At 54.2% G+C, this 20,366-nt stretch overlaps 1 protein-coding gene across 1 annotated transcript in view; it reads right to left on the reverse strand.

Moving 5' to 3' along the window:
• OC90 (otoconin 90) overlaps window positions 1–20,366 on the reverse strand; it is a 30,066-nt gene extending 9,700 nt beyond the window's left edge. The window contains exons 1-9 of the mRNA XM_043601781.1: window positions 20,129–20,366; window positions 13,568–13,633; window positions 12,204–12,260; window positions 10,081–10,255; window positions 7,452–7,564; window positions 5,446–5,574; window positions 5,240–5,281; window positions 3,696–3,746; window positions 1,686–1,733 (exon numbers count right to left, since the gene is read on the reverse strand). Of these exons, the coding sequence (XP_043457716.1) occupies window positions 1,686–1,733; window positions 3,696–3,746; window positions 5,240–5,281; window positions 5,446–5,574; window positions 7,452–7,564; window positions 10,081–10,255; window positions 12,204–12,260; window positions 13,568–13,633; window positions 20,129–20,366 (919 nt within the window). The remainder of the gene's footprint in view (window positions 1–1,685; window positions 1,734–3,695; window positions 3,747–5,239; window positions 5,282–5,445; window positions 5,575–7,451; window positions 7,565–10,080; window positions 10,256–12,203; window positions 12,261–13,567; window positions 13,634–20,128) is intronic.

A 20,366-nucleotide genomic window follows, 5' to 3' on the forward strand; every position in this document is an offset into this window, starting at 1 on the left:
AGAGACTGCCCTCCCCAGACACGGGCTTGCTGGCAAAAGCAGCCGCGACCTGCAGGTCTTGAAGCAGGTGCATCTTTGAGCTACTTGAGGAAAGCAGACTTCTCCAGAGTTTCAACCAACAAAAACCTTTTTTTAACCACGTATTTTTGAACGAAGAAGAACAAGGCAGCAGAAGGGCTCTAGTTGCCTGCTACGTGGCTTCCGGGAGACTGCTGAGCCCCGGTTCCCTGCGAAATGAGATTGTTGTTGTTTAACTGCGATTAGGCTCCTACTACGCTATAGACTGGGTGTTTGTGCTTCCCCCAAACTCATGTGTTGAAACCTGATTCCCAGCGGGATGATCTTGGGGACTTTGAGAGGCAATTAGGTCAGGAGCAGGGAGCCTTCATGAATGGGATTCGTGCCCTTACGAAAGAGACCCCACAGAGCTCCCTGGCTCCTTCCACCATGTGGGAACACAGCAAGAAGGTGGCTGTCTAGGAAGCAGGCATCCCTGAACTTGACCATGCTGGTGTCTTGAGCTTGGACTTCCAGCCTCTAGAACCATGAGACATAAATTTTGTTGTTCACAGGCTACTGACATTTTGTTGTAGCAGCAGGAACAGACTAAGACCTACTACAAGCCAGACACAGTATTAAGTGCGTTGCTCGTCCTAAACAACAACCCCACAAATTAGTACTGTGCTCACCCTCACTCAGAGATGAGAACGGGGGCACACAGAGAAGACAGATCACTTACTGTAGGTCATGGAGCTAGGAAGTCACAGAATGCAGTTCCCGGGGCCACTTGGCCAAAGGTGGCTGTCCTAACCACTGAGCTAGGGGGCTGTTGCACTTCTGGCTGTACTACTGAGGGCCAGTGGTGGTAACTCCCAACACCATGGGGGAAGGAAGGAACTGCCTTAAATTCAGTGTGTCAAAGGTCAAGATTGCCATGGTGATACGTTGAGATCGGGCTCACGAGTCTACTGCTGTGAACACATAAAAGTGGCCACAGAACCTCCGGGGTTCTAAGCCGGAAAGATGGTTCTCTTCAAAGTAAAATTCGCAGGTTCAGAACGAACGGAATACTATGCTGTCCTACCCCAGGCAAACGACTGCCCCTCAGAGCGCCTCCTTTATCTGTCAAATGGGGCCTCCTAGGACCAGGGGGATGAACCCAGAGGATGGGCGTAGGGGCTTAGGAATGGGCCGACATATTGAAGTCCTCCGTGATGTCACTGCCTGTTAACCAAGGAATCTATTTATTCATTCTTAGTAATTAGTAAATGGTTATTATGAGATATATATGCTTATTAGTAAAGAGTCCATGGTTATTCATCACCACAAGCGAAGTAAACGATTAGATTACTTCTTCCGAGGACACGTTGGCCTAGATGTTTTTAGGGACGAGGCTCTTCTCCGTGAGTCACCACGACACGGAAGAGGACGGAACGACAAGAGACAGAACAAGTCTTACAACCTGAGACTGGGTTAGAGACCAGTCCAGCGAGGCTGGTGCTGAGCCACCTGTAACTTTTAACCTCCCGGAGCCCCAGTTTCCTACATCATCTGAAAAATGGGTATACTAATGTGTCTTCTGGGGCTGGTCAAAGAGCCGTCATCAGAACTGAGCATGTATATTCAGATGGCATGTCGCCACTGGCTCCCGTGCTGTCCCCTCCTGCGGAGTCTTCTCTGCTTACTTGTCCTGGAGGGCGTGGTCAGCGGGTCGGCTCTGGTCTCAGGAGCCACTGTGGAAAGAAACCACTCAACTTCAATTACCCGCCCAGCTCAGCACGTAAGCCAGGCAGGGGTCGCCTGCAAACAAAACAGCTTTGGGGGCCGAGGGACTGGGGGGCTGAGGAGAGGAAGCCCGTGGCGGTCTGATCAGGAATATGGACACGCTAGTCTCCATTAAGTGGACGAGGGGCCACATTAGCACCAGGCCTGTTTGTAGGCAAAGAGACCAGCCAATGGCCCCTTTGGGAGAACGAGACACTATGTCCCCTTGCTGGAGCGGGTCCACGGGGGAAGGCACCCGAAGGGGGGGTGCAGTCTAGCGGTAAGGACAGAACGCCATACAGGCCTCGAACCCCAGCCTGCCACCCAGCTGCACGTCTTGGACAATTTCTCTCTCCAGCTCACTTTACCATCTCTGTGTGGGGTTGATGATTTCACCGGGTTGTGTGAGCGTTAAATGAGATTTAATATTTGAAGCAAATTGTCCAGTGTCCCGCATTGTTTTTTTCACAGCCGCACCAGACTTCGGAAGAAGACGCTGGCCCAGAATCCCCCCATGCTCTGTCTCATTTCAGCCCCTGTCACCCCGGAGGACAGCTGTAACCATCCCTTTCCAGGGGCTGCTAAACCCTGGCTCGGCCCTCAGCCTGTTTTTGCAAATAACGTCTTAGCGGAACATGTTCACACCCATCCAGGTACCGACGTTATGGTTCCAGTCCAAATGACCGAGTTGGGTCATTGTGACAGAGACCCTGTGGCCCACAAAGCCTAAAATATTTACTCTCTGGCCCTTTACAGAAAAAAAAAAAAAGGCCAGTCGCTGCTCTCTGAAGTGAAATGGAAGATTAGAGAGGGCGAACCACGCTTTCAGAGTCCTACAGCTGAAAAACGGGAGAGCCAGGAGACCATCCCAAAGCTGCCGGACTCCAAAGCCTGGTTGTTGCATGACACGATGGTGAGAACAGTCACGGGCCCTTTGTCTTTTTCCCTTGTGACCGAAGCTTCTTCCTGCATTCAGGCTCCCTCCTTTCCTGGAGGGCATTTGTGGGCACTGCGAGGTCATGGGTGTGCGTGCGTGAGTGCTGGGGGACCGACGTGTGAGTGCACGAACTCTCTTTCGCCAGTTAGACTCTGGGTTCCTTACGAAGCGTGTTTTCTCTGCACCATGCCCAGGGTGATGATGGCTCAGGCTGCGGTAAGTGGAAAATGTGCCAACTGAGGGTGATTCGGAGATTGTCTCGTGGGCAGCGAAGCCCGAGGCATAGCCTCGGTTCCTGATGGAAGTGGCCACTGTGGGTCATGCGGGGAATGGTTGCCGTGCGGGCAGGGCACATGGTGAAGCTTTGGCTGGGTTCGGGTGCCATTTCCTCTTTTCCTAGACCTCGAGTCCAAGGCACGGGCTGCCCGAGAGCTGTTGGGGATGAGATGCCCTTGGACATGGAGGGCAGCCGGGGATCAGCTGCACAGTGAGCTCGTGCGTCTTTTCTCACGGCAGCAGCCGCGGAGGAGAGAAAGGCTCAAACCTCTGGGAAGGTGGCGGTGCAGGGCGATCCCCCTGAGGCATAGAATTGCCAAGTGTGGCAAATAAAAAATACAGGATGCCCAGTTAAATTCAGATTTCACGCGAGCGACAGATCACTCTTCAGGATGAGTATATCCCATGCAAATTCTGCGACATACTTATACTAAAACAGTATTTGTGGCTCATCTGAAATTCAGCCTCAGGTGACCGAGGGTGACTATCCTGCATCTGACAATTCTACCGAGGTGGGAAGAGGGGTGTGGGAGAAAGCAGAGCAAAGAGAGAAGAGATGCGGGGGTCGGGAGGAACTGAGGGGCTCTGGAATGTTCTTGAGCAGTCTCAATGCAATCCCGGGCAGGGGGCATTTTAGGGGACGTAGTCCCAGCAGGCAGGCAGATGGCACAACCACAGCGTGGGTATTTGGGCTACACGCCGGCCCCCTCGTGCTCACCTTCTCCCGAAACGGCCATCGCACTGGTGTCTGCGGGGTCCACAGGAACCACTGGAACAGAAAGCCCCGAAGCAATGACTGATGGAACACTGCGCCCAGACCAAGTGCCACGGGTCTCAGAGGACAGGCTGGGACTGCTGGCCCGAGACGGGAGGGGGCCGCGAGAGCTGTTGCCAGACAAGGGCTTTCGTTCTGTCTCAGGGTTTCCCTGTCTCCCCTACACCTCCCGGGACATGGGATGCTTACGGGGCCCCAGCACAGGAGGGGCTGCAGCCCCTGCTGGGTTCTGGCCGGGGAAGGTGACCCTAGCAGACCCAGGCTGTGGCAGTGAAAGGCCTGCAGACCTCGAGGGTTTGTGAACCGTGATATCCCGACTTAGAAAGACCTCCGTTCAAAAGGGAGGCAGACGGGGGCGCCTGGGTGGCTCAGTCGGTGAAGCGTCCGACTTCGGCTCAGGTCACGATCTCACGGTCCGTGAGTTCGAGCCCCGCGTCGGGCTCTGTGCTGATGGCTCAGAGCCTGGAGCCTGTTTCGGATTCTGTGTCTCCCTCTCTCTGACCCTCCCCCGTTCATGCTCTGTCTCTCTCTGTCTCAAAAATAAATAAACATTACAAAAAAAAAAATTAAAAAAAAAAAGGGAGGCAGACGGCACGGAAGAAAGAGAACCAGACCCAGAAGATACATCGAAATAGGACACGCACACACACACCCATAGCCACGCATGTGCGCACGCCTACACCAGCACGCTCCTGCGCACGTGCACGCTCACACGCGCGGGTGCGCTGACCTCAGCTTCTTTGACAAACACCGCGGGGCTGGGAGGGAGACCCCAGCCCCAGGAAAGGAGGGGCGCTCTGCCAAAGCGCACCTCGAAATTCCCATCCCCGGGCACCCGTGGCGTCGGGACGGAGAGGCCGTGCGATCCTTGGTGAACGAGGAACGCCCGGCGTGAGCTGAACCCTCGCTTTTCCCGTAAGACGCATGTTTTAGGGTAGGAATGAACACTTGCTGGCTTCAGTAGGCGGCCTGTCTTAAGAAGAGGGACCGAAAATAGCCTCCCCTGCAAGGAGCCCCTGTCTGGGCCCAGACTGCCCTTTCTGCGGTAAGTTCTGGAAGGCGGAGGAGGGAGGAAGCCTGTCTGCTCTTCGGAGGCCTCCGCGGCCAGGAGCTCGCCCAGCCACGAGGAGCCTTGTCCTCCATCAGAGCACTGGACCCTGTCCTGCCCTCCTTGTATACCAGGGCCCCGACTCTAGAGCAAGAGAGAAAGCACCCGGGGTCTACACCTTAACTGGATTAAACGCACCCCTGTCCACGTGGCAAGGAATGATGTTTGCATGAGGGCTGCTTGCTGTTGGATGTTTGAACTGGGTTTCTCAGCAGTCATGCTGTCTCCTGGGCAGGGGAAGGTAGGGGGGGACATCTCCAGTGCCACGGGTCACTCAGGCAGGCCCGGCGGGGGGGTGGGGTGGGGTGGGGGTGTCTCTTAATTCCAGCTGTAGCCTGGCCCCTGTGGGCCGAGGAGCAGCCTCCTTAGGAGGCCTTACCTCTGGGCGGAAGCGTGGTCCCCTCTCTCGTGCTGGGCGGCTCTGCAAAGAAACACATTGGGAAGCCTGTTCAGGGCAGCGGATTGGGGGACTGTCGGAAGGGGTCGGACTCGCCTCTGAGGACACACGGCAACCAAGGCTCCCGTGCCGGCTCCCGCCCCAGCTTGTCAGGCCCCACCACCGACGCGGGGCCCGGTTCTTCCCACCTGGAGGCTGAGCCAGACAGAAGGAAGTGTCCAGAAGGTTCAGGGAAGAGTTGATGCTGGACTGAGCCAAGCACTCTATGGCAACCTTGTCGCAGGTACACAGCAGGTGCTCGCAAGGGTCCTCGGACTCTGTGCACGGAGCAAGGGCAGAGCAGGTGGGAGGATGTCACTGGGAATCCCAAGAGCTAATGCGACCTTCCACCCTGACCCCGATCTGCCTGCCAGGGTCCCGCTCCCCCCGTGGGCATCCTGCTCTCACCGTGTTGGCTCCGCGAGCTTCGGCTGCGCAGGCCCAACCTGGGTTCTGTGCCCCCTACTCTCATGCTCACCCCCGACCGTCGGGCCTCTACTTTCGACCTGTTTACAGTGTGACCACATATCCCCACCTCCACACCCTTCCCTGGGCCAAGCCCCCATCTGCTCGTGCCTGGGCTCTGTCAGTGGCCTCCCCCCGCCCCCGCCCCCAAACCTACTGCCCTGTCCACGCTCATCGAGGACAAGCCTTTCGAGACTCAGGGCAAACCATGTCTTTCCGGGGGTCTAGAACCTTCCGATAACTTCCCAATGGACCTAAAAGCTGCGCTCGGAGCTCATCTCCTTCCTGCTTCCTCACCCCCTTTCTGACTGTCTGGCCTGTCTCCCAAGCACGGGGGGCACCGCGTACATCGAGGCACACCCACAAGCCGCTGGCATGGCGGTGCCCACCTCCGGGACGGCCGCCAGCTTGCTTCCCGCTGCGCCTCAGTCTTGGCTCCGCGGGCATCTTCTCAGGGGGCCTTCCCCCCCCCCCCCAGTCCTCTCTGTGCCTTCCCCTGCTTTATCTCCCTCCACAGCTCGTGTCGCTAACACACTCTAGCACTTGGTTCTGGTATTTTTACAGTGCCTGGCAGCCACGAGGAGATTTGAGAAGGTCAGGATATCCCCAGGACCTAGATATCCAGTGTAGGTAGGTGCTCCCAGTGTAGGTAGGTGCTCAGTATGCACCTGCCGAATGAATGGATGGATGGATGGATGGATGGACGGTGTTTTCCATGCTCACTGTGCAGGGATTTAGGCTCATGCTCTTCCTCACTCCTTTCCCGACGCGCCACACTTCAGCCAGTCCTCGCTAGCTGGACTTTGGGGTCAGTGGAACCCGGGTTCAAACCCTGACGCTGCTACTTAGCCGCTTATGTGACTTTGGGCAAGCTGTTTAATTTCTCTGAGCTTTCCTGCCCCTATTCGAAAACAGGGAATAATGAGTCCATCTCATAAGATTGTTAGGACAATCGCATCTGCTGGGTATAAAGCCTTTGGCACATGATAGGTGCCCATAAAGAACGGATCCAATGTACCGTGCCCCCAAGGTGCCATGCTCGCCCCCACGCCTTTGCCTCTTCTAATTCTTCTGCCGGGACCGTCTAGGGACGTGAAATACAATCCCTGGAGTGACATGGGGAGCAGGGTGCCGAGCTGAGGTTTGAACCGACTCAGCAGCAACCACAAACCTCATCCGCCCATCACTGCCTTATGCTTCTACTGCTGACTTCTTAACATAGGCCAGTCACCGTGGTATCTGTTTCACACGGGAGCACTGTTTACGTTTAACAAAGGTACCCCTGTTTTACCTTGAAGCATTGTTTAACTCAATTCTCAAAACACATCTCTGCACGGGGTTTTCTCCTCCCCGGGCAGAGGTTCTGACTTGTTGAGTGACTGTTCCAACATCACACAGTGTGGGAGCTGCAAGCCATCTGCTTTCCCAAGCTCCCAGGGTGGCTACAGTCTAAAATCATAAATCACACAACCTGCGGATGGGCTATTCTTTCATGTCAAGAAGCATTTATGGTGCCTCGACTGCATGCGAGGTACAGATGCCATAGATCCAGCCCTCGAGGGGCTCGGAGCAGAGGCGATGATGTTGTCCGTGGCAGTGATGATCAGGGGGGACCCTGGGAGCCCTGGGCCTGGGACTCCTGAGCTGTCGTTTCTCAGCCCGGCTCCCTGAGACACCGGGAGATGCTCACCACACGTGATCGTCTTGCTGACGCAGTTGACATCTGTGCTGAGCTTGGCAGGGTCCTGGAGACAGTCCATCTCGGCGGCTTCCTCATAGCACCTGCGATGCTGGAAGCAGCAGCTGCGGCAGGTGGGGGAGGCCAAGGTGAGAGCGTGGGGGAAGGTTAAGAGAGGGGAGTCTGCCATTGTGGTGTCTCTGGAGGATTCCTGGCAGTGATGTTTCCAATAGAGCTCTTTGCACACACACGTGCATACGCATGCGTGCACATACATCTGGGTGATGTTACCCGTGCAGCAGGTGCTATTATCATTATGAGCATTTATATACATGCGGACTGAGACGTACAAGGCTCAGTAACTTGCCAAGGTCGAAGTCAATCTCAGAGTGAGGCTGACACTAAAATGGGGGTCAGGAGGCTCTTGCAATGCACACAGGAGGTCAGTGGAGACCAATGTAAAGAAGAAAAAGTACACAGGCAGCTCATAGCTTTGGGCAAGCTACGAAATTTCTCCAACTGCCTAACTCAAAAATTTGGGGGATTCAGGGAAACATCCATCAGGGGCGCCTTGGTGGCTCAGCCGGTTAAGCAACCGACATTTGTTTTTGGCTCAGCTCGTGATCTCATGGTTCGTGAGTTCAAGCCCTACATTGTGCTCTGCACTGGCAGGGCAGGTCCTGCTCGGGATTCTCTCTCTCTCTCTCTCTCTCTCTCCTCTGTCTGCACCTCCTGCACCCTCTCTCTCTCTCTCTGCCTCTCTCTCTCAAAATAAGTAAATAACCTGAAAAAATATTAAAAGTTAAAAAAAAAAAAGAAAACATCTATATAGATCTTACCGTGAGGTAGGCACTCAATACATGATAGCAATTATTCTTGGAATCTGCTATGAAGGTTCAAAGTAGAAACATCCAGTCCTCCAGGAGTTTGGAGATCCCCACCCCCGTCAACTGAACTGTGCAAAGTAACCGAAATTGGGTGTGGCCCATCATTCCACCGGTTCGGGGGGCCATCACTTCTTCCATCATTGAGCCTATGGTGCATTGCTGCTTCATTTCTTTGACTTCTGGCTAGGTGTTCTAGGCATTCTAATAATTCTAATAATTAGAAGTGGTAAGGGAGAACCTGAAAGGAAAATACATTCCCAGAAATGGTCCGAGCACCATGCCGCATGGATCAGCCTCTTTCGGTCGGAATGTCAGTGAGCTGGTTCTGGGAGTCAGTTTGCTCCTGGTCCCAAAGTTGGGAAAGTGCCCTTCTGGTGCAGAGGCAACTGACATCCTCTCTTGGAGACGTGGAAATGAGAGAGAGCTCTTGCTTGATTCCGAAGCTGTTTCTCCTGCTCCGGCAAGGATATATCACTTTTTATGTAATTACTTAATTTTAATCTCCGAAAAGCAATTGGAGTTAATTTGCTGAGCTCCTACTATGTGCCCAGTGCTGTGGTCCACAGTGGGGGTGCACAGAAATGACATGGTGCAGCTCCCCCCCCCCCTCCCGCTTAGAGTTTGTTGAGTGGAGCGTGAGACAGACCGTGTGCACGCGCTGTCCCACGTGGCGGGTGCAGGGCAGGGAAGGGCAGGTTTGGGGAGCATGGAGGTTGCATTCAAAGAGGGTGTCCTAATGGAGAGACTCCGGGAAAGACAACGGGCTGTCCCATCTGCTACTAAGGGGAGTCCTTCCCACTTCTATGAGAGCACACACTCTGTCACGCTGGCTTTGGGCACAGGTGCACACGAGTGGGTGGGGACATGGATCCCGGGGTAGAGGTGCCCTCCCGCTGCCAGTAAACCTTTTGCCAAATCCCTGGCAACACTTGATGCATCTAACATTTTAACTTTTCTTCCTAACCTGATGTGTCAAGGTAGAGGATTTGTTATAATTTCCCCTCCCTTGTGTGCAGGGAGGGCACGCACTGTCATGGGGCCCCTTGTGTCTCCTCTATAACCCCCACTAGCTACCTACGTCTTTGAAGCAGGGATAGGATTCTGTCTATGTGCACATGTCAAATCTTTACTTATATATTTTAAGAGAGAGAGCGAGAGCAGGAGAAGGGCAGAGACACCGAGAGAGAGAATCCCAGGCAGGCTCCCTGCTGTAAGTGGAAAGCCTGACGGAGGGCTCGATCTCACCAACTGTGAGATCAAGAAGCCCTGAGCCGAAAGCGAGAGTCAGACGCTGAACCGACTGAGCCACCCAGGCGCCCCTAGGATTCTGTTACATTAAGCAGAGTGTCCATATGGGATTGGCTCACGTTTGTGCGAAAATTAAACGGAAACCTTCGTAGTTACTTGACCCCTGCTGGCCAGGACTGTTCTGAACCAAGAATAATTTTCCTGGGGAGCTTGTTTTAAATTCAGATTTCAGGTTCTAGGTGAAGGTAGTCTTGAGTAGGTCCGTCTGGGATGGGCCCCTGGAATCTGCATTTTAGCAAGTATCCCGGTGGTTCTGATACAGGGGGACCCCACTCGGAGAGTCACTACTCGGACGCTTTGCATGTGAGACAGAGCCAGGATCCTGACAACTTCCCAGGACGTGATACGTAGCCATGGAAAGATGAGGAAACCAGTCGCTTCGCAGGGTAGGAGAACTAAGCTCCTGACAGCTTTCCCAAATATCAGCCAGGCCTCCCAGAGCTCACCTGTCAGACGCGTCCACAGGTGGTCCCTCCATCTCAAACCTGCAGGCACAGCCGTAGTCCTCCAAATCCCGGGGGCAGAGACCGGCCACACACTTCATGCCATTCACGAACTGGAGGAGCGCGGGGAAGTTGGTGAGGACGGCCTGCAGCCAGGTGAAGTGGGAGCCCAGGCAGTCTGCGGGGAGGGGACAGCAGGCCAGGTGCTGGGGACCAGGGTCCGGGAAGGAGCCCCTGTGCCCGGGACTTCCTGCACCACGGCAACCTACTAAGCACCTACTGGTTACTCAGGGTCGTTCTGGACAATGGGAAGGAGGCAGGTTTGTGAGCCGTGGTCCCTGCCGGTCACCTCCAATAGTCACGTACTTTCTTCCTTACCCACAAAGCTGAAAGGCGCTCAGCGAAGGTGAGCCCCTTCCGCAAATCCCTGGAGGATGTGTCATGCTCATTCTGGGTTCGTCATGCTAATAATCCTGGCTTCCATTACAGTGAGTGACCTAGGGCTGAGCACGTGACCCAGATCTGGCCGAAACAAGGGGAAGTCGGTTAGAGACATTTGGGAATTGTTTCTTTCATAATAAAGGACAAAGGCATGGAAGACATCCTTTGGCTCTACACCTTTCTCCTTCCTTGAATATGGGTGAGGATATGTTGGCTGGGGCTGTGGCAACCACCTTGTCACCATGAGGCCCCAAGCCTAATATCGAAAAGCCAGCATGCTTAGTTGGAACGGTGGAGGAAGAATGGGCCTCTGACACCTGCTGATACCTCCGACATCTGGGGCTTTCAGATGGCTTCTGTGAGATGATTAAATGCCTTTGTTATTTAAGTCACTATGAGTCTGATGAGTGGACCCCAAATGATACAGTCGTGGCCCTAGAGAACGGATACAGACACTAATAATTTGGGGGCCCCTATTATGGGCCAGAAACTGCTATGTGCTTTAAATAGGACAATAGTTAAGAGTGATAGCAAGTCACGCCTTAGAAAGCATTCGCTTGGCCCATGATCCCATAAACTTCCCATTAATCTGGCAAGGCAGATGCCACTCTGTCACTTCTGTTTCATAGGTAAAGAAACTGAAGGTCAGAGATATGCCCGAGGTACCAACCAGCAACCAATGATTTGCCCTAAACACGAACGTTCCTGCGAGCAAAACTGGCAAGAGAGCAATTTCCAGGTTTTTGACCTCGAGCGGCACACCCACCCTCCCCATTCTCTGCCTTTCTGGTTGCAAGATGGTTAAGTGCCAAAGGGGGTGTGACCCCACAGCCATGATTCTAATGCGCAGGGTCACCCGTGGGAGCTTGGGGAGGTCCACGAGGGGTCTGTGAGGACTATTCCCTCCCAGACTCTTCGAGTTTTTCCTACCCCATTCAAACTTCCATTCCCATGGTTTGTTTTCACATGGCCTCGTCGGAAAACGAAGAAATGATTCTATATGGAGGGAAAAGAGCTGCTTGCGTATGTATGTGTGTGTGTGTGTGTGTGTGTTTATATAAATATGCATTTTCACTCAAAAACTTAGTGGGCACCTGCACTGAGTCACATGCACACCTCCAGTGCAGTCCTCTACCCGTGTTGTCTAATCCCACAGCAGTTCAGAGCTCCTTGCTCCCTGTCAATCACGGTATCCAGCAATCGATAGTCACGGGATAGAAACGTAATTGATAAATAGAGCCCTTGACCCTCTTTGAAATTCTTAGGCTTTACGTGTATTTGTTAGCTGGGGAGAGAAGAGCCAACCACTAATCTCTGGACTCAGAGGGAGCGTCCCCCTTGTGACCTGGGCAGGTCACATACCTCTCTTAGGCTGGATTCCTAGCCTGGGCAACAGGGGCGCCATTCTCTCCACAACCCCCCCCCCCCACCGGCCCCGCCGCCCGGGTTGCAGACTGATCAGGACTAACAAAGTCAGGACGATGCAGGCACCTCGCAACCCAGTGACACGCAATGCAATACGAGACACCACTGCTCCTGTTGGAACCCGGATCACATGGTTCAGAGCTTGGCTGGGGCAGCGGGAGCAAGGGAGCCCAGAGAGCTGGTAACTTCCTTAGATTTCCCACATTCACGCACCCCGTGCCCTGACACCCGGCAGACAAGCAGTTTGGCATTTCACTTACCAAAAATGTCGGCCACACTTTCCGCGTTTTTAAACGCCCCTTGGAAGGCTGTGAGATCTAAGTGGAAAGCAGAGGAAACAAGTCGGCGGGCCCTTCCCCTGCCCTGCCTCCTCGCCCCGCCCCGCCCCACCCCTGTGAAGAGTAAGTAAAACCCTTTCTCTTTCTCTAAGGATGGATTTGCCCTCGGACTACCTTTCTAGTAATGCGGGTTACCATGGAGAGGCCATGGAAATGTGTTAGTAAAGCAACACGGCCCCTGGAGGACGAGATGTATCTGGACGGGCGGGGACCCCGGCTGAACTATAAATACCTAGTGGGGAGTCATCGTGTGGGGACCCCCTCAGTGTGATGACCCTTGCCACTGAGCATGTCTCTTCTGGGCATCCTGGAAATGGTACCTATGAAATCGTTACTGGAGATACTAATTGTACTAGAGAATAAAGCTTCTAGGCCGGGGCAGGTCCTGTGGGTGCTCTCCGTGAGCCCCATTCCCTTGCATCTGAGCTGCTACCTGGGGGGGAGGGGGCTCCTGGGATCCTGATGCACAGATCGCCCGGGATGCTCTCGCTGGAGAGAAAGGGCTGTCATGGCCTGCTGCCACACGGGGTTTCCCAGCCTTGTTCCCATCAAATGCCAAGCATGTGCTGTGAGTCTATACGTCTGTTACAAGTTCTCCCCGGACTGGGCATCGCCCTTGGCCGGGGGGTTATGGCATTTGGAGAGGGGCCAGATTGTCATTTGGGTCTGGGTGGGACCAATCACTTTGCTTGCGTGGGCTCATGCACAAATAATTTGGTTGACTCAGCTCGCCTCTCTGAAAGGCTGGAAGTGAACCCTGAAGTTGGGGCAAGTGTGGCCGGCTGGTTCGCTATGCATTGTGTCCTTCAGCGGTTTAAGAGCCCACCTGAGAAATCTTTACCCTGTCTCACCAGGAAGACTTCCCCCTCCCAAAAAACCAGTTATGGATCTTCCTTTCTTATAGGTTGAGCCCTGGAATGCATTGTCTTTCTTTCTCTCTTTACCTTGCCTTCTAGGAGTCTCAGAGCTCAATCTGAAGCTAAAATACCGTGACCATATTACCCCCATGATCAACCCATTTACTTCCATCTCCTGTCCCCCTTTCAGCTGACCTTTATCTTTTGATGGGAGCTTTAGCGCTTTGTCTCCGAAGAGAGAGCCATGGTGGGTCAGACAGGAGGGGAGACAGTTGAGGGAGAGGCTTTTGAGCCCCATTTGAATCACTGTGCCTACAAGAGCCACAGCAGTAAGTGGTGTATTTATAGAAAGGGTCATTTTCTCTGCCAGTATCCCAGACAACTTCCTTCCCAGCTAGGTCTCCCAAGAAAAGTTCAAAAAACCCTTACTGATAGTTTTTGAGAGTCCTGGAGGCAGCTCCCGTGGAAGGTGTGGGGTGTCCAGAGGATGGCCCCCTATAATCGAGGAGGACAGCAGTGTTAGCAGGAGCAGTGTCATAACCCACTTGCTGGGAGGGGCAGCCAGCAGGCAAGGGGATGAGGGGACGCAGGTAAATTCAATTCGACGTATATTTTTCTAGGACCTACTCTATGCCGGGTCTCTGGGGTAGCTGTTGATGAAAATAAGGTGGTCCTACTGTCTCACATTGGTTAGCCTTAAGAATGGCCTTCTGATGGGCAAAAGACGTGAGTAGACACTTTTCCAAAGACGACATCCAGATGGCTAGCAGGCCCACGGAAAGATGCTTAGCATCGCTCATCATCAGGGAAATACAAATCAAAACCACGAGGAGATACTCCTCACACCTGTCAGGATGGCTAAAATGAACAACTCAGGCAACAACAGATGTTGGCGAGGATGCGGAGAAAGAGGATCCCTTTTGCATTGTTGGTGGCAACGCAGGCTGGTGCAGCCACTCTGGAAAACCCTATGGAGGTTCCTCAAAAATTAAAAATAGAACTACCCTATGACCCAGCAATTGCACTACTAGGTATTTACCCAGAAGATACAAAAATGCTGATTCAAAGGGGCACATGCACCCCAATGTTTATAGCAGTGCTATCAACGATAGCCAAAGTATGGAAAGAGCCCAAATGTCTATCAACTGATGGACAGATAAAGAAGATGTAGTAAGGACTCCTGGGTGGCTCAGTCAGCTAAGCGTCCGACGTCGGCTCGGGTCATGATCTCGCGGTCCGTGGGTTAGCGCCCCGTGTCGGGCTCTGTGCTGAGAGTCCAGAGCCTGGAACCTGCTTCAGATTCCGTGTCTCCTTCTCTCTCTGCCCCTCCTCCATTTGCACTCTGTCTCTCTTTCTCAAAAGTAAATAAACATTTTTTAAAAAAGAAGATATAGTAATATACATACATAATGGAATACTACTCGGTGACGAAACAGAACAAAATCTTGCCATTTGCAACAATGTGGATGGAACTAGCGTGTATTATGCTAAGCAAAATAAGTCAATCAGAGAAAGTTAAATATCATATGATTTCACTTATATGTGGAATTTAAGAAACAAAACAGATGAACATTGGGGAAGGGAAGGAAAAATAAGGTAAAAAGAGAGGAGGCAAACCAAAAGAGACTCTTAAATACAGAGAATAAACTGAGGGTTGCTGGTGGGGTGGTGTTGGGTGGGGGGATGGGCTAGATGGGTGATGGCCATTAAGGAGGGCACTTGTTGGGTGGGCACTGGGTGCTATACGTAAGTGATGAATCACTAAATTCTGCTCCTGAAATAAAAAATAAAAGAAAAAAGGGAAAAAAAAAAAGAATGGTCTTCTGGCTCAGGATAGAGAGGTTTGGGGACTCATCTGGAAGCTCTTGCTGCATACAAAGCATACCATTTTGATTTAGGTTGCATGTTTGGAGTGCCTTGAGATGAAAAATTGGGGGAAATAAGCACAGGCAAGGAAAGGACCCCACCCCAGGAAGCCTCTAATCAAGGACAGGGCTTTCCCTCTCTATCGGCAGGCAAAATGACCAATGACTGCCAGGGGTCTGTGCACCCCGAGACTCAGCTCCCGACCCTGCATTTATCCACAGTGGAGTCACGGTGAAGGGATGCAAATGTTGAACTGCATGAGCTACTCAGGCAGGGAGCCAGCTGGACTTGGCCTTTTCCCAGCCTTGGCTGTCTCCCCAGGGGCCTGGAATCCTCATTATGAAGCAGGGGGGTCTACGAGATTCCGGAAGGGTGGGAGCAAAGGCCGTGATAGCAGATGAACTTGGATCTGCAAGATCTGACACCATGGATCAGAGAGGCGCTGTGAAGCCTGGAAAACGTGGCTTACTGGCCGGTGCACCGTGGACGCTCAAATGTCACGGCAGCCGTTCATTATTAATTATTACCATTACTACTGTTATGAGCAACTCTTTCCACTTGCTGCCCCCTTTCCCCTCCACACTAACAAGTGGTTTGCCTTGCTTGGCCCTCACCTTCATCACCGACCTCGTCATCGCCCCCGTGGACTTATCCCGGGGACGCAGACATCGTTAGCAGGTGCCTGTCTGCCGGGGAGCAGCCCCCCCAACTACCAACCCCGTGGGCTCGCGCTGGGTCCCTCTGCGGCCAGGCCCTCCGGGGATGGGTTGGAGGGGACGCAGCCTGGCTCCCCGGCTCCTCGCACGACGAACTTTCAGCACGATGAGCTGGCCCCAACTCCCAGCGGGATGTGCTCTGCGGCTGTGGCCAGGCGCGTCCTCTCCCGTCCTCCGGATTCCTGTTCCCACCGAGGGGCATTCGCTCCAGCCCGAGAGCCATGGGCTGTACGAGGACTTGACAAGGTTCCGACCCGCGGAGACCCAGCACCTCCTTCAGCTCCAGGTGGGTCCTACCGCGGAGCCCACGTGATTGCTCTGGCACATTCCACATTTGGTCTAATTGCCTCGGACACGATTTCACCGGCGTGCCAGCCGACGGCTAAGAGCATCCGCGGCCCACTCCTGCGGCAACGGTAAAGTGCCGCCGGGTCCTCGCTCGCTGGCTCACGGGTACTGCCCCGGTGTTCTGGCGGGTGGAGGTGGTCCGCTCGCGGAGAAGTGCTCCCAGTCCTCTCAGGGGGTCGACACCCACACATTTCATTAGCAGCTGCAGAAGTCGCCGTGGATCTTCAATTGTGGATCCCAGAGGACTGGATTCGTTCACTCGCCCGCTCCAGAGGGATGGCAGCGGGGGAGACGGGGGGTGGGGGGTCCGAGGGGATGAGGGGGACAACACTCGGCAGAATAAAACGGATTCTGGCTCGGCGAGGGCGCTGTTCGAAGGGAAGGCAGCTGGCATCCGTTCTGTTCCGGAATCTGTTTTGCAGGCATCCCCTCCAGTCCGGCGCTGCGCCCGGGGCCGTGGGGCCCCCTTCGCTGTGGCCGTGTCACAGACACCGAAGCCGAGACCCGAGGAGGGCAGGTCTAGCTTCTTCCGCCCGGACACGTACGGCTTCCCTGGCTCTGCCCCTTCCTCACTCTGCCAAACCATCTCCGACTTTGAAGCTGATGCTTCCAGGATGCTTATCGTTTTCCAGACCCCAAACGAATTCTTGCCGTGCTGGCTTTGCTTGTGCGGTGCCCTGAGCCTCGGGCGCCTGCTCCCCTTTGTGTCACTGGCCCTTACATTTTCACGTTCTGCCCAGAGTTCCAGAGGGCCTACCCGACCCCCAAACCGGGCTGGGTTAGGGACACCTTCCCTGGCTCCCGTAACGCCGGGACGCCCTTCTCTCGCTGCCCCTGTGACCCCGGGTTGCAATGACCTGGGTCGGGGACCGTTGCCTCCACTAAACCAGGGGCTTCCTGAGGGTAAGAACGCTGACAAATGTAAGCGCGGTTCAGCAGACATCTCTGCAGTGAACGAATGAGCAGCCCGTGATTGAACTATGCCGTCAAATGGCCAACTTATCAGCCAGTGAGTGACGGCCCAGTGGAATCACGGAATCCTCGCCTCGTAACCTTTACGCAAAATCAGCCATCTCTAGAGAGTGGAAGGGCGAGGTCTGTCGGCGGTTATGAGCGGTGTCTCATACGATGAAGTGTTCTGCCCGGAAGATCAGCCGGCAATGCACAAACCCCACCCGTGTCCAGCCGCCTCTCCCGCAGGTTCTGGCAGGCGGACGCACAGAGGACAGTGGGGGAATGGGCACCACTTCTGCTGGTGATGGGGGCCTGTGTCGAGCTCCCTGGTGGGGAAGGCTCAAGGGTATCTCGCTCTCCTAACAGGCCTGACCACCATCCCACCGGCCAACACTTTGGAGTCACGAGCCAGCTCTCAGCGAAGAGAAGAGAGAGGGTAACCTGGCCCCGGGCGTGCCGAGGGGGCCGCTCCCACCCCTGCCACAGGGGTGAGGAAACACCCCGGAGAGAGCCGTGGAAGTGTACAGAGACCCTCCACCCTGTCCGCACGCCCCAAAGCCTTGCCTCGACGTCTGAGTCAGATGGCCCTGGGGGTGCGGCTTCGAGAAGGCGCCCGGCAGAGTTCCGGCTCTGTGCCTGCGGTGCTCGGAAGCCCGAGGGGGCTCTGCACAGAGTTCACGTCCCCCATGGCTGCTCCCGGCCATGACCCAGGAGGTGCACCCCAGTGGCCAAGCTTCCTGGGGCACACGGGACATTGCTTATGGACTCCTCCCTAGGGGCCTTGCCAGACTTTCCTCAGACCGAGCTGTGGTCAAGGACGCACCCACCTCTCCTGTCCTGGTTGCAGTCCTGCCATCCCCCAGACGTCTGCAGTCTGGGCATCTGTTTCCCAGAGGACCCAGACCAAGGCACCACTCCCGCCTCTTTGAGACTAGGCGTGCGGGCGGAGACCTCAAGCACAGACGGGGGCGCCTGGGTGGCTCAGTCGATTAAGCGCCGACTCTTGGTTTTGGCTCAGGTCGTGATCCCATGGTTTGTGAGTTCGAGCCCCAAGTCAAGCTCTATGCTGTCAGGGCAGAGCCCGCTTGGGATTCTCTCCCTCCCTCCCTCTTTGCCCCTCCCCTGCTCTTGCTCTCTCTCTCTCTCTCCCTCTCTCAAAATAAACAAACTTAAAAAAATTAAAAAACAAAACAAAACAACAAAAAACAGACCTCCCCCCCCCCCCCCCCCCCCCCCCCCCCCCCCCCCCCCCCCCCCCCCCGCAGCGCCTGGACCAAAACCTGGTGAATTTGTTGGCTGGGTAGCGTAGAATCCGTGGTGGTCACACACTCACCCCTGCAAAGTCAGAGCTGCAGGTATGGGACATTTAAATCCACACGCGCATGTATATGTTTGCACTTCAACTTTCTATGGCTCTATTTTTTTAAAAAAATTTTTAAATGTTTATTTATTTTTGAGAGAGGGAGAGTGTGTGTGCAACTTTCTATGGCTCTGGTTTTTAAAAAATTTTTTTTAACGTTTATTTATTTTTGAGAGAGAGAGAGAGTGTGTGTGTGCAAAGGTGTGCACGGAGAAGTGGCAGAGAGAGGGAGACAGAGGCGCCAAAGTGGGCTCCATGCTGACAGCAAAGAGCCTGATGTGGGGCTCGAACTCATGAACTGGGAGATTGTGACCTAACCGACTGAGCCTCCCAGGTGCCCCAACTGTGGCTTTAATTTTTTTTTAATGTTTGTTTATTTTTGAGAGAGGGAGAGAGAGACAGAGTATGGACAGGAGAGAGGCAGACAGAGAGAGAGGGAGACACAGAATCCAAAGCAGGCTCCAGGCTCCGAGCTGTCAGCACAGAGCCTGACATGGGGCTCGAACCCACAAGCCGAGAGATCATGACCTGAGCCGAAGTCGGACGCTTAACTGACGGAGCCACCCAGGTGCCCTGATGTGATCTCATTTTAAAGGATAGGGAAGAGACTGAAACGCTATAGAATATTTCATAGTTTTATCATAAAAAAAAGGACGGACACCAAGGCCATAGTTGGAATTTGAACAAGACAGTCAGGGTCTGGGTAAAGGTGAAGCCACTGGCCCTGGGGACCCAAATCACGACAAAATGGCTTTAATGAGGAAAAAAAACCATCCTCGAAGGAGCTAAATAATCAATAGCAGCCCGTCAAGTTCTGGAAGTGGGATTGCTCCTTTGTCGTACAGGGAAGGTCTGGGGCGGAGCTCGGGAGCACCCAGAGCTGAAGGAGAGCTTCGGGGTCCTCCGTGAAGTGCCTACCCTATAACGGGTGCTCACCGATTCCCGGGGAGCACGCAGATCTCTGCGCGTCCTCTACCTCGGGTCACGGTCGAGACCAATTCTCAATAATGTTGACCCCCTCACTACTGTGTTTGGAAGGGAATCTTGCAGAGGGAGGCTCAGCGTGTTGGTCCCCAGTTTACCCGAACACGAGGAGGGAAGGAAGAAATGGCTGGGTAAATGGGTGACGTCAGTCACTAGGGAGCCAGAGCAGTCCTAGGAAGGAAAGAAGGAGGTGGGGGGCTTCGAGAGCTGCACCAATGTGCAAACGAGAAAGGAGGGAGCCGGAAGTCTCGGAATCGTCACCACGACTCCACGCGAACTGGAAATGAGTGCCCGGGCTGCCAGGGAGCTTGCTCGGATGTCTTCAGGCTCTGGTGGTGCGGGACCCCGGTGCGGGGTGGAGGTGCCTTCGCAGCAGACACACCTACACAGGGGTGTTTCCTGTTGCATGTGGAGAGGACTGACACACTCCGAGGAAACGAGCGAAACACGGGCCAGCGGCCGGCGAGCAAAGGCAAGACGAGATGTACCATGGGGAGGAGGAATGGTTAAGTGGCCACCCTGCCTTGTGCTCTCCCTGGATCTCCTCCTCATCGCCCATCCCGCACCTCGTGCCCCGGGCAAGGTCCTCAAATATCAACTGAATTGAATCTGTGGCCCATCATTACTGTTTGACTTCCATCCCTCCCAGGCAAGGGGATAAAAGTAGTAACAAGCAAATAAGATGACATTTGACAGCACTCCCTACTGTTCATGTTAATTACATAACAAGCCAGAAATTCGGTGGAAGATACCGTTACTCACCGCCGTGAGGGGCCATCAGCATACTCAGGAGAAGCACGATCATAGCGCGAGGGCAAAGGAAGGGCTGAGGCATCCAGGGAACAGCCTCCTGGGAGAGAAGTCGGTGGAAGATGATGAGTACGCTTTCGGAAATCCCAGGAAGTAAGAACGCCCACGAGCTCTTTGTCCCATAGCGCACTGAGGTAGCAGGAGAAAGCCCTAGGAGGGTTTCTGTCCCAGCTTTGCCACTAACCAGCAT

The sequence above is a fragment of the Prionailurus bengalensis genome, chromosome F2 (assembly GCF_016509475.1).
Source record: "Prionailurus bengalensis isolate Pbe53 chromosome F2, Fcat_Pben_1.1_paternal_pri, whole genome shotgun sequence".
Taxonomy (NCBI): domain Eukaryota; kingdom Metazoa; phylum Chordata; class Mammalia; order Carnivora; family Felidae; genus Prionailurus; species Prionailurus bengalensis.